Genomic DNA, 12,619 nt, shown 5'->3' with positions numbered 1-12,619 from the left:
TTTTAGTTTTACTTCAGGATTTAAGATAGCGTGTAAGGAAGAGATACCTGAAGATCTATGGATAATTCCAAGGCTGAGATCACAGATGATTCGTGATTATCTGTGAATGCCTAGATCTGGAGGAAAATGATAGCAGACTGATTCTAAATCTTCTCAAGTATCCTTCCAAAGAGAACATAAAATAAAAGAGAACAAGTAATCTCTAGCATGAGTGTGATACAGATAATACCATGACCTTCAAATTACTTGTTAGCAGAAATACCAATGGGCTTACCTGGTGGCTCAGAGCAAAGAATCTACCAGCAATGTAGGAGGCACGGGTTCTTTCCCTTTGTGAGGAAGATTCCCTGGGTGGGGAAGATCCCCTAGAGAAGGAAATGGCAACCTACCCCAGTATACTGGCCAGGGAAATCCCGTGGACAGAGGAACCTGAGGGGGCTACAGTTCATGGGGTCACAAGAGTCAGACACAGCAACTAAACAACAACAACAAGAAATATCAACATCATAGTCCAACAGAGCTCCTACTGTTGAGAAGTTGGAGAGGGAAATTTTAAGAAACTACATGAAGAAAAGAGAAGACTGGTACGGAGAAATTGGAAGATACACACACCAGTCAACTCCAGATGAAAGAAAGTACAACATTAAGTGTTAAAAGTATGAATCATGGTCTTTGGATTCAATAAGAGAGGGGCTTAAAATAAATGGGCCCAGAAGTGGCAGCTTCCAAACCTTGTGGTTGATGGGACACAATCAGATCATTAGAGGAAGGAAAAGATGCAACTTCAAAATGTGAGAACGTACTTGCAGGGCAAGAATAGAAACACAGATACAGAGAACTGGGATGAATTGAGAGAGCAGCACTGACAGATATATGCTACCATGTGTAAAACAGAGAGCTAATGGGAAGATGCTGTACAGTCCAGGGAGCTCAGCTCAGTGCTCTTGGAGGGATGCTCTGTAGAGGGATGGGACGAGGGCGCTGGGAGAGTCGAGGGGGAGGGAGTACATGTACACATATAGCTGGTTCACCTTGTTGTACAGTGGAAACTAACACAATATTGTAAAGCAATTCTCCTTTAATTAAAAATAAATTTTAAAAAAGAGGGATGGGAAATATGTATATATATAACTGATTCACTTTGTTGTATAGTAAAAACTAACATAACATTGTAGAGCAATTATACTCCAATTAAAAAAAAAAGTAAAAACAAATGAAAAAAATGGGAAATTAAAATATCCAATAGTTTTTAATTGAGCTGATTTTGATGAAATATTCTGAAATTGCTGGTTTGGTAATGCTTGTGAAAATATAAGATCTATTAACATATAACAGAATGTCCAGGCATACTCTTTGATACTGAGATTTAACTGTAGGTTTTCATATATATGGTCACATCTACAGTTGTATAATCCCTAACCCATTGTAATTATCCATAGAATTCTTTATTGTTGAGTCCTGAGCCATCCAAGAAAAATAATTAAGTGGGCAATCCATGGAAAGACAAAGAAAGACAATGTTTGACATTTTTAACCTGTTCCATTTTAAATAAAAACATCATCTGCAGCATAAGACTTGAGGAAATCTGAGAACTTACACTTTCAGCTGACAGCTGCTGTTCTGACTTCAGTAGGAGAACCCTTTTATCCACAGCCCGGAGGGCACAGACCGAGTCAGGGGATGCCTGAAGATGGAGACCAGTGCTGGAGCCTGGTAGTCCCTGCTCCTTCGAGAACTTTATGCTAACCTAAAATTAAGGAAGAAAAGGAAGGAGTAAGATTATTTTACATGAGAATGTTGGGTTTGCCAAACATTTCATTCATGGTTTTCCATAGCATCTTATAGAAAACCCAAACAAATTTTTTTGGCCAACCCAGTAGTTGGACTATGTCTGATCTTTTCCAAGTAAATCTTTATAGATTTCTGTTCCTTTATTTCTCTTGCCCACTCTCCTCCTTAATTCTCCATCATCACAGGGACACTGCCTTCACCAACCCTCGTGCCATCTCAAGATTGGCACTCCTGTCAAAAGTGGTTCATTCTGTTTGACGATTCATCGCCTAATAACTGAGCTGTGCCAATGCTGATTGTGAGATGACCATGTACAGGTTATAAGCAGTCAACAAACAAGGAGACACCAGGGAGTAAACTGTCCACTCCTCTCACTCAGAACATGCAGAGAATAGAAGAGAACTCACCTTGTTTTTAAAGCATTTGTCCACCTGGAATTTGACACTGTCAGCTATGATTTCCCCACTGGGGTGAAGAGTGTAGACAAGCATGACAGCCGCGGGAGCCAGATCAGCACTGACATTGATGGGGAAGGAGATGTTTCCCTTCCAGGCTGTGTAAATATGAGAGATGAGCAGCAGACACAGTGCCAGAAGTTTCCTGACTCACTGGGTACACTTAGATAAAAAAGAATGGCTTATGGATAGAAAGAGCAAATTGGACTTTATTTTAAAGGCAAATCAACTAATTAGTCAATAAAGTGTGTGCATTCTCAGTTGCTAAGTCATGTCCGACTCTTTGCAACCCCATAGACTGTAACTCGCCAGGCTTCTCTGTCCATGGGATTTTCCAGGCAAGAATGCTGGAGTGGGTGGCCATTTTCTCCTCCAGGGAATCTTCCCAACACAGAGACTGAACCCACATCTCCTACGTTGACAGGTGGATTCTTCACTATTGAGCCTCTGGGAAGCCCCAGTCAATCAATGAATGGGAAGTATATATATGAAGGAAGACTGCATAATTTAGACAATAACAATGTTTGAGTTTTGGACATCACTTTTTCCATATTGTACCTGATAGCCTAGCAATCATAGAAACAGGTTGAAGTCTCTTTCACTGAAATATTTAGCAGGTTACCCTGAGCCTCTGTCCACAAATTGTAATGCTAAGTGCCCTTCCTAACTTTTTGACTAGAATCACAGTAACATTTCTTTAAAAGACAGAAAAATGAAGGTACAGTGCATGTTTAAAAAAAAAATCAATGCTTTATATACACCTTTGTTTCTGATCTCCTTCTGTCCACTGAGGAAGATTGTTCCTTTCACCATAACCTGTGCAGAACAAAGAAAACACAGCATGTGATAGCATGTTAGATGATATGGTGTGTGGACTTAAAAAAAAAAATTCACAACCTAAAAGTTGAGAGTTATACCTTATTCACTGGGAATTTTTAGGATTTCAATCCTGGGAGAAAGCATTTCAAATAAAACTGAGAGACCTGCTCAGAGGAGCCGAGGGAAGTCTCACAACAAAATACAGTTACATCAAAAGGTTATTGTTAACTAGTGAAAACCAGATATCCCAAGTTAAGGAATTTAGCACTTTTCAATATATGGGAAGATGCAAGATTCTGGGCTCACTGAAATTATTCCTCTGATATGTACCCCAGCTATCTGGGTCTAATACCCTGTATTTTCATTTCTCAGGTTTCCTCAGGGCTCACTCCCTCAGTCACTTTCTGCAGTAGGTGACTGCAGCCTGGTGGCTTCTCAGTTCAGTTCAGTCGCTCAGTCGTGTCCGACTCTTTGCAACCCCATGGACTGCAGCACTCCAGGCCTCCCTGTCCATCACCAACTCCCAGTACTTTTTCTCTACCAAGTCCCCTCACGGCTCACCAGCTCACTAACCATGGTGGATACAGCTGCTGATGACTGTGACATTCTTTGTTTACTGATATGGCGGGAAATATTCAATTTCTCAAGTATCATGTTATCATTAGATAATGAATGACCTAATCATACTTCTATTCTATAAGATAAAGTAGTTTTTACAAACAAATATGAAAAACGGGCTCTTTCACAACTTGGGAAGGAACAGAGCAAGTGACCACGGTTGACTGAGAGCTGATTATGTGCGGGAAACTTGGTGAGTGATATGCCAGTTATCATGGAAGGGTGAATAAACCCCTGAAACCGTTGAGACTAACTGGTTTCAAATAAGCCAAGTCATTTCACCTCTTTGCCCCTGTTCCCTTATTTATGAAAAGAAGATACTCATAGGGCTGATTAATGAGTTAATTAAAAACAAACAAACACCCTTATAACACTGCCTGACACATAATACTTACCCTTGGAGCAAAGTCTTTTGTTTTTCTTTCCAGTGACAAATATATAGCTGAGGAAGTTAAGGCTTAGAGAGTTTAAACAATCTGCCAAAGATCAACTAGCTCACCTAAGACATAGGAGAGGGGAGAGGATTCCAGTTAGGAGTCCTAATTTCCAAGTTTGTAGATTTTCACCTTTCCATAACCGTATAGAGATAAAATAGATAGGGCCAGAACCAAAAGGGCTAATTCTTTTTATTGCTCATCAAAGTCAGCCTTCTACTTTGCTCTCTGGTAGCTGTCTAATACTTCATTCTCCTGAAGGGTATGTATATACTTAATGTGAGTTAGAACTGAGTGCATAAAATAGCAGACTCTGAGTAATAAATTTTTCCAGGAACAGATTCACAGACTTAGAGAATGAATTTATGGTTGACCTGGAAGGGGAAAATGTTGTGGGGAAAGTGATAATTAGGGAGTTTGGGACGAACATGTACACACTGCTGTATTTAAAATGGATAACCAACAAGCACCTACTGTACAGCATAGCAAACTCTGCTCCATATTATGTGGCAACCTGGGTGGGAAGAGGATTTGGGGGAGAATGGATCCATGTATATGTATGGCTGAGTCCTTTCGCTGTTCACATGAAACTATCACAACATTGTTAATCAGCCATACCCCAGTGCAAGATAAAAAGTTTAAAATAAATAAATAATTCAGCTTTTCAACCTTGGAAAACTGAAATGACCTTGAAAACTGAAATGAATTTTTGTGTGTTTGTTTCTGGGTTTGTTCTTCGTGGACCCAGTAGTACTCATCAACAAAGGAAGAAGCTTGGTTCAATCTGATTAACATGGCCCAACTGATGTATAGGTTCTGAGCTGTACTGGGCTAAGCAGACAATTAGACAAGATCCATAAATCGACCCACTGAGACTTACCAAATAGAAGAAGTTGATGTTTGAATCATCCCTGTATGCTTCACTGTTTAGCAAGTAACGTATAGTAACAATCTTCTCTTGATTGCATCTAAGCTCCTTGGGTTCAGGCTCAATCATCAGGAAGCTGCTGGATCGCGAGTAGAAGCGTTGGACTGAGAAATGGCCATCCATGTACTCTGGAATTAACCAGCTGGGAAGGTAGCAGCTTTGGGGTCTGATATATGTGGCCTGAGAAGATAAAAGAAAGCAAATGGGTTGTAGAGGTATGAAGATCTTCCGGGGACAGTCATTATTATAGAATGGAAAGCCTCTTATCTCTTCAGGGCAGGGAAGAATCTTAGCTTGTGCTTAACACTTCAGAGTTGTTACTGGCAGTAAAATAATAAGAGCACTCCCCTATTTTCATATATAAAACATGACCTTAGTTGTGTGTCTATTTCATCAGGCCTACAATGAGTTGTTTATCTCACTTTGTCATTTTTGAAGTCAACATTAGGCCTCATGCCTTTCAGCTACATTTGAACACTAACCAATTATTTAAATGCAAAATTCTGTTTAAACAGAAGAAGAGAAATCATAGTATCTCTCTTATCTATGCACAAAATGGTCAAAGGAAAGAAGCCAAATCATCTTTATGAGCTATTTCTACTTTCTCAGAGGAAAATATTGGTTATTGGAGAATTTATTATAATAGTAATTGGCTGTTATTTTGAATAAGTATTCTTATGTATTATTTAATGAACAAACATAAAATACTAAATGTTAAAGTGTATTAAAATGTATTTTCAATGCAAGGTATCTTTTAAGAGACTTCTAATCTTCAAAATTCCTAACATTATTTCTTCTGTGGGATCTCATCCACTCTGATATCTTACTTTCAGACGAAACTCCGGATCAAATATATCAGAAGTATCAATGGAAAACTGAGCTTCACCATTCTCATCTGTGGTGTAGTTTCCTACCAATCTGTCATTGAGCTCCAACTGCAATAACTTGTTCGCCATCGGAACATTATTAGGGCCGGAAAATTTAAGCTGCACACACACACAAAAGAAGCATTCATTTTTTTAAATTAAAATGTCCTATTTCTATTAAGAAAGCATTTTCTATTTGCAAATGTGATTGTTTATTTGTAATTATATTAAATTCCATTAAGCAGAAAGATGTTCTATTTAAAAATATATGATATGGAGATATCTATAATTGTATCTATTGCTTTCTTTCAGCCTAGGACTTTTTCCAATATATCATATGCAGTCATGTTACACATGTGTTATGAAAGTAGGAAAAAAGTGTCCAGAAATTTTCAAAAGGCAATCTATGACCTAAGAAAATGAAATGAAAACACTGTTTTTTTCCAAACCCACAGTTCCAGAATAAGAAATTCCCCTTCTATAGAAAGTGTCCATGTTCTCGAAGCTCACACTTCCAAGCACTGGAGTGATAAAAATAGAAGACTTTTCACTGATCTGCACACCTGCAAGAAATGAAAAGCAGTGTTATGGGAAATATGTCATTTGATCAAGAATTTCAGAAGAACAAATAACTTAAATTTTGTTTGTATATGTGCAAACACATATACACAAAATTATATTCTTGTTCTACACTGAAAGGGAGGTGTGGGTGCTAGGAGTAGGTTACAGAGTACTATTAGGTTATATAATTCATCAAGCTGAATAATGTAATTAGCATGAAAATATTTGAATCAGAAACAAGAGAGAACACTCAATGTCCTTCCTCCTACCATTCTAGTCATTTCTGGCTTGGAACTCTTCTTATGATGAATACCATAGAAATGTCAAAAATAAGGCTTCATTTCCAAAATCATTATTAGCCTGGAAGGTAACTGTTTTCACATTTTTTCCAGATTCAAAAAAATATATCTGATAGCAAAGTAAGTAGAAATGTGTTGTGATACCAAAAAAGCATGTCATAAACAGAGGCAAGAATATGTAAGTTACAATATAAATGTGTCAAGCATCCATTATGAAGGCCGTTATAATATTGATTAAGTAGATTTACACAAAGAAGTTTATAAATAATATTATCTCAATCATTTTTAGGAGAAGGCAATGGCACCCCACTCCAGTACTCTTGCATGGAAAATCCCATGGATAGAGGAGCCTGGTAGGCTGCAGTGCATGGGGTTGCTAAGAGTCGGACACAACTGAGCAATTTCACTTTCACTTTTCACTTTCATGCATTGGAGAAGGAAATGGCAATCCACTCTAGTGTTCTTTCCTGGAGAATCCCAGGGACGGCGGAGCCTGGTGGGCTGCCGTCTATGGGCTCGCACAGAGTCGGACACGACTGAAGTGACTTAGCGGCAGCAGCAGCAGGAATCATTTTTAAGTAACAAGAAATAGTAACTGAATCTGGTTTTACTACCTCAAATTAAATCTCACATTCCTCTTTTTCTGTTTCATTTCTTAAACAAATATTTATTGTACACTATGTGCAGATTTTTCACTAATAATTTTTGCTTTTGCAAATATCCAGTTGTATTAAATTGGAAGTTGGCAAAGTTCTATAAAGGATCTGATAGTTATTATTCTAAGCCCATGATTCACAAGCCCCTCTCACAGCTACTCAATTTTGTTGTCACTCTTATGCAAGGTGAGTAAATACGGTCATATTCCAATATAACTTTATTTACATAAACAGGCAAAGAGCTGCATTTGACCTAGTAGATGTAGATTGTAAAATATGCATTAAATAAAAAACTAGGCCCTGGCAGTTGATTATTACACAAAATTATAAAGAGATACCTAATTTTTTCACCTGTCAAGCTCCTCTGTCTCACTGATGCAAGCACAGATGAGATGTAAACATAGAGCATTTACTTAATAATTTTAAGTATTATTAGGAAAATCTTATTTGAAAGCAACACTCAAGTTGACCTATTGGCAATGTACTCCACATGCTGAACAATTATTGATCTGTATTTTGTGAACATTGTTAACTCAGTAAACGTCTCTCAGGGAGCTGCATATAGCCCCAGATTGCCCATAAAACAGGAGCATTACCTGTCCCAATTTCCGTAACAGTTGCGGTGATATAAAATGACATGAAAAGTCCAGAACGGTAGAGTTGGAAGACTTTTGTATTTACAGTTTGAGAAACACAACCATTTTTCAACTGAAAAGAAGAGAAAGTGTAATGAAAAGGTTAGGTATTTAAAAGTCTCTAAAAAATATGGAATTTCAGCACAGATATGTAACTCCCTCAATTGCTCCACAGCTCCATCTCACAAACTTGGTGAAATGACCAAGAATTACAAAACAAGGAGGAGGAGGTTGGGGGGAGTTTCATCAGTAACGAAAACAAAGTGGAAGTAATGCATATTTTACAGATTTCAGGGATATTCTCCTGGAGACATTGATGGGAACAAATTCACGAATGAAAAATGGCACTGAATAATATTTTAAGATTGAGAAATTAAAATCTCCTTAATACTTGAGAAGTATTAAGAACAGATGGAGTAGAAGCACTCTTCAAATATGTGACACCAGAACACTTCAAGGTAAATTGTTCATTTAAAAAAAGAAAAATCTGGTGTATGTATACAATGAAATATTACTCAGCCACAAAAAAAAGAAATAATGCCATATTCAGCAACATGGATGGACCATGAGATTATCATACTAAATGACGAAAGTTAGGAAAAAGATGAATATATGATTTCATTTATATGTGGAATCTAAAAAAGAGAATACAAATGAACTTATTTATGAAATAGAAACAGACTCACAGACAGAGAAAACAAACTTGTGATTATTAAAGGGGAAGTGGGGAGGGATAAATCAGCGATTTGGGATTACAATATACACACTACTTATATACAGATAGTTAACCAACAAGGACCTTCTGCATAGTATAGGAAACTATACTCAGTATGTTGTAATAACCTATAAGGGAAAAGAATGTAAAAGAATAATAGAAAATAAATAATACATATGTTTATATATATGTGTGCAAGTGAATCACTTTGCTGTACATATGAAATTAGCATGACATGGTAAATCAACTGTATTTCAATAAAGATTTTTAAAATTGCTACTAGTGTAAAGTGAAATGAAATAAAGAAAAATCTGTAGATAATCTTTCAGTAGTGACAAGAGTAATTAGAGAGATATAGATTTAATTCTATTTTAAAATATAGTGTTTATTAATTTCAAATGTAAAACATTAGAGGGATATATCAATTCATTGATCCTCAGAACCACGATATGAACAAGTCACTATTATCATCTCCTTTATATGGATAAATGAATGAAACCCAGGTTGGCTATATAATCTGCCCAAGGTCACACAGTTGGGAGATGGTGGAGGTAACCAGGCATTCTGATTCCAGAATATGCGGTGCTCTGAACTGTCAGCTATAAAATCAACAACAACAAAAAAGGGCAAGTTTGTCTGTTTAAAATACAAATTAAAAAGAAATAATAAAAAGTAATCAAAGAACTTTAATTGCTTTGAAATTAAGAGGAAAAATTTTTCAGTCATCCCTGAGTCAAAGAGACCACGTGAAGTAAATCAATAATAATCTAGGTATTGTCATTGTCAAGGGACGAATACTTTGCATCAAAATCTTTGCTGTTATGTTGTGATTAACCGAAAGTGTAAAAACACTGAATTTTTTTTAAACAAGAAGCAACTAACATCTTTTGAACTAATAAGCTAAAATTTTAAGGAAAAGAATAATATGAAAATGAAAGTAAATTATGCAGAAACAGAAAGTAATATTAGGAAAAAGGTGAAAGCAGAAGTTAAAGACCAACAAAATAGATGAACATTTTTATGAGATGATTTAGGAGGGCAAAATTGTACAAGAGGTAGATACTAACACATATGAAAATCCATCTGGAAAAAAAGAAAATTATTTTAGAACTTAATAAAAATGATACATTGATCAGATAAATTTTTAAAATCTTATAATAGATAGCTACATGTACAATACAATGGCAGGTAAGATCTTTTTCTAAGGCTGAGAGCCCATAAACATTAGAAGCTCTGGTATTTCAAAAATACCACAAAGTCAATATTTAAACAAAAACTTGAAAAAATTTTGCTTTGAGACTAGAGGGTACTTTTTTTTTGGCTACACTGGATCTTTCTTGTGGCATGCAGATTCTTTTTTTTTTTTTTTTTAATTTTTAGCTTTTTATTTTTTAAATTTTAAAATCTTTAATTCTTACATGCATTCCCAAACATGAACCCCCTCCCACCTCCCTCCCCATAACATCTTTCTGGGTCATCCCCATGCACCAGCCCCAAGCATGCTGCATCCTGCGTCAGACATAGACTGGCGATTCAATTCACATGATAGTATACATGTTAGAATGTTTTGGACTCAGAGGGAGAGGGAGAGGGTGGCATGCAGATTCTTCATTGCTGTGTGCAGGCTTTTTCTAGTTCTGGCAAGAGGGTTAGAGGGCAATATTCATAAAACAAGAAAGTTTCCATTTCACAGCAACAGGAAAAACAGGTGTAATTAAGAGTTCTCAAACAAGAAGTCCAAACTGATAACAAAAATATGAAAATATTCTCAAACTCATGGGTTATTGCTGTTGTTGATTAGCCTCTCAGTCATGTCTGACTCTTGTCTATAGCCCACCAGGCTCCTCTGTCCACGGGATTTTCCAGGCAAGAATACTGGAGTGGGTTGCCATTTCCTTCTCCAGGGGATCTTCCTGCCCAGGAATGGAACCCACATCTCCTGAATTAGCAGGTAGATTCTTAACCACTGAGCCACTAGGGAAGCCCCAAACTCACTACTAATGCAAGTTAAAACAAGGTAAATTTTTGTCTACCAAAATGGCAAAACATTTTAAATTCATGTATTGCTGGCAGTAATATTTTTTAAAAATTAAATCTATATATGATTGTATCTATCCACCTATCTATTTATCTACTTTGACTCAGGAAATCTGCTCCAAGGGATCTATTTCAAATAAATAAAACTTCTCATACATAAAGATATTTTTAGCAGATTATTTATTGTTGCATTTTTCACACTGGGGAAAAATTAAACACTAGTTGAAAGAAATCCCCGTCACTTGGGTAAAATGGCTGACAAAATTATATTATAACCACACCATAGAATAATGTTCTCTGATGTGAAAGAATTTCATTCAGTCTTTTTCAGTCTGCAATCCCTACCTAAAATATAGGTTTCTGTCTGTATTAACCAAATATTGATATTTACAAAAAAGCCTTTAGGTAATTTTCTGTTCAAAAATTCAGTGAGATTAGGATAATCAGAATTAAAATACAAACTGTATGGTGTAAACACATTTCACTTTTGAAGTCTAAAGCTGATCCTCAATGAGATGGCCACGATCATTAATGTTATGATACTATAAACTGAAAAAGCAAATGGTGGCTTCAATAGTGAACTTCAAATCTAAGGTAATAAAATAGATACTTTGAATTGCAGCTATTTGCAAGTGAACTTTTTTCATAAAGACAGTTCTAGGTGGCATGGTGAGTGCCATCAGGAATTCATTTATGTAAATGATAGTTTATGATACTCCAAAGAAAGATCAGAGAGGTCACCTAAACAGTATAAACAAAAAAAGACAATAAGATCATTCAAATTCTACAAATTCCATGAATACATAGGTAAAGAGCAATGAACTTGGCCTAGAGAATGAATTACAACTTGAATTTTCTTTTCATTCTTTACCTCACCTATTTACAACCTCCATTATCTACAACATGAAAATAGTGTTCAGTCTCTTTTATAAATGGAATCAAAGAAAGAATAATATTGAAAATGAGGAAGAATTTATTTTTTGGAGTAAAGATCATGATCTGTACCTGTGCAACAAACTGTTCACATATTTCATTCTTGTCTTTCTCACAAGCCACAGAGGAAAAAAATCCCCTGCACACCTGGACTTGGACTTTCCCATGTACAGGTTGGCCAAAGGTATACCTAGGAGGAGAAGATATACTGGTAATATGAACGATACCACGGTCATATTTCATGGTCTCTTATTCATAAGTTATATATGAAATCTCTAAACTATGTCTACCCAACAACGAAATTCAATTCGGAAGCTCATCTATTTGCACTCTCCTCTCCACTGAATTTAGATTAAATTAGACATTTAATCTGTTAGGAGGATTCAGTTGTTTTTTTAAAAAATCAAATTCAAAGTAACGTAAAATTCAAAATCCAAGTGACTTGGACCTAATGATCAAATTGAGTTTCAAAAGTTATATTTTAATCTGATAAAAATATTTAAAAAATTGCTTGCAACACTTGCTCTAGCACAAAAGATATATACATATAAATAAATTACTCAGGATCATGAAGTACTTCTCGATTAATATTTTATATAACACTTCTCATTCCTCACTCAGTAAATATAAAAGGATTGGCATATACTGGATATCCTCTGACCAAAAGTATAATGTCTTTTGGGGTGCGTGTGTGCTTAGTCGCTCAGTTGTGTCCGACTCTTTGCGACCCTAGGGACTGCAGCCTGCCAGGCTTCTCTGTCCATGGGGATTCTCCAGGCAGGAATCTCCAGGAGTGGGTTGCCATGCCCTCTTCCATGGGATCTTCTCAACTCAGAGATGAACCCAGGTCTCCCACATTGCAGGCAGGTTCT

The 12,619-nt window shown here is 36.4% G+C and overlaps 1 protein-coding gene across 1 annotated transcript in view; it reads right to left on the bottom strand.

The window, feature by feature from the left end:
- LOC101122683 (ovostatin homolog 2-like) overlaps nucleotides 1-12,619 on the bottom strand; it is a 53,466-nt gene that overhangs the window by 28,185 nt on the left and 12,662 nt on the right. Inside the window, 8 exon segments of the mRNA XM_027967894.1 lie at nucleotides 1,598-1,747; nucleotides 2,199-2,357; nucleotides 2,360-2,399; nucleotides 4,984-5,225; nucleotides 5,873-6,031; nucleotides 6,365-6,474; nucleotides 8,024-8,135; nucleotides 11,820-11,937. Of these exon segments, the coding sequence (XP_027823695.1) occupies nucleotides 1,598-1,747; nucleotides 2,199-2,357; nucleotides 2,360-2,399; nucleotides 4,984-5,225; nucleotides 5,873-6,031; nucleotides 6,365-6,474; nucleotides 8,024-8,135; nucleotides 11,820-11,937 (1,090 nt within the window).

The sequence above is a fragment of the Ovis aries genome, chromosome 3 (genome assembly GCF_016772045.2).
Source record: "Ovis aries strain OAR_USU_Benz2616 breed Rambouillet chromosome 3, ARS-UI_Ramb_v3.0, whole genome shotgun sequence".
Taxonomy (NCBI): Eukaryota; Metazoa; Chordata; class Mammalia; order Artiodactyla; family Bovidae; genus Ovis; species Ovis aries.
Note: the sequence above shows the minus strand (reverse complement) of the source record. Positions and strands in the feature narration are given on the sequence as shown.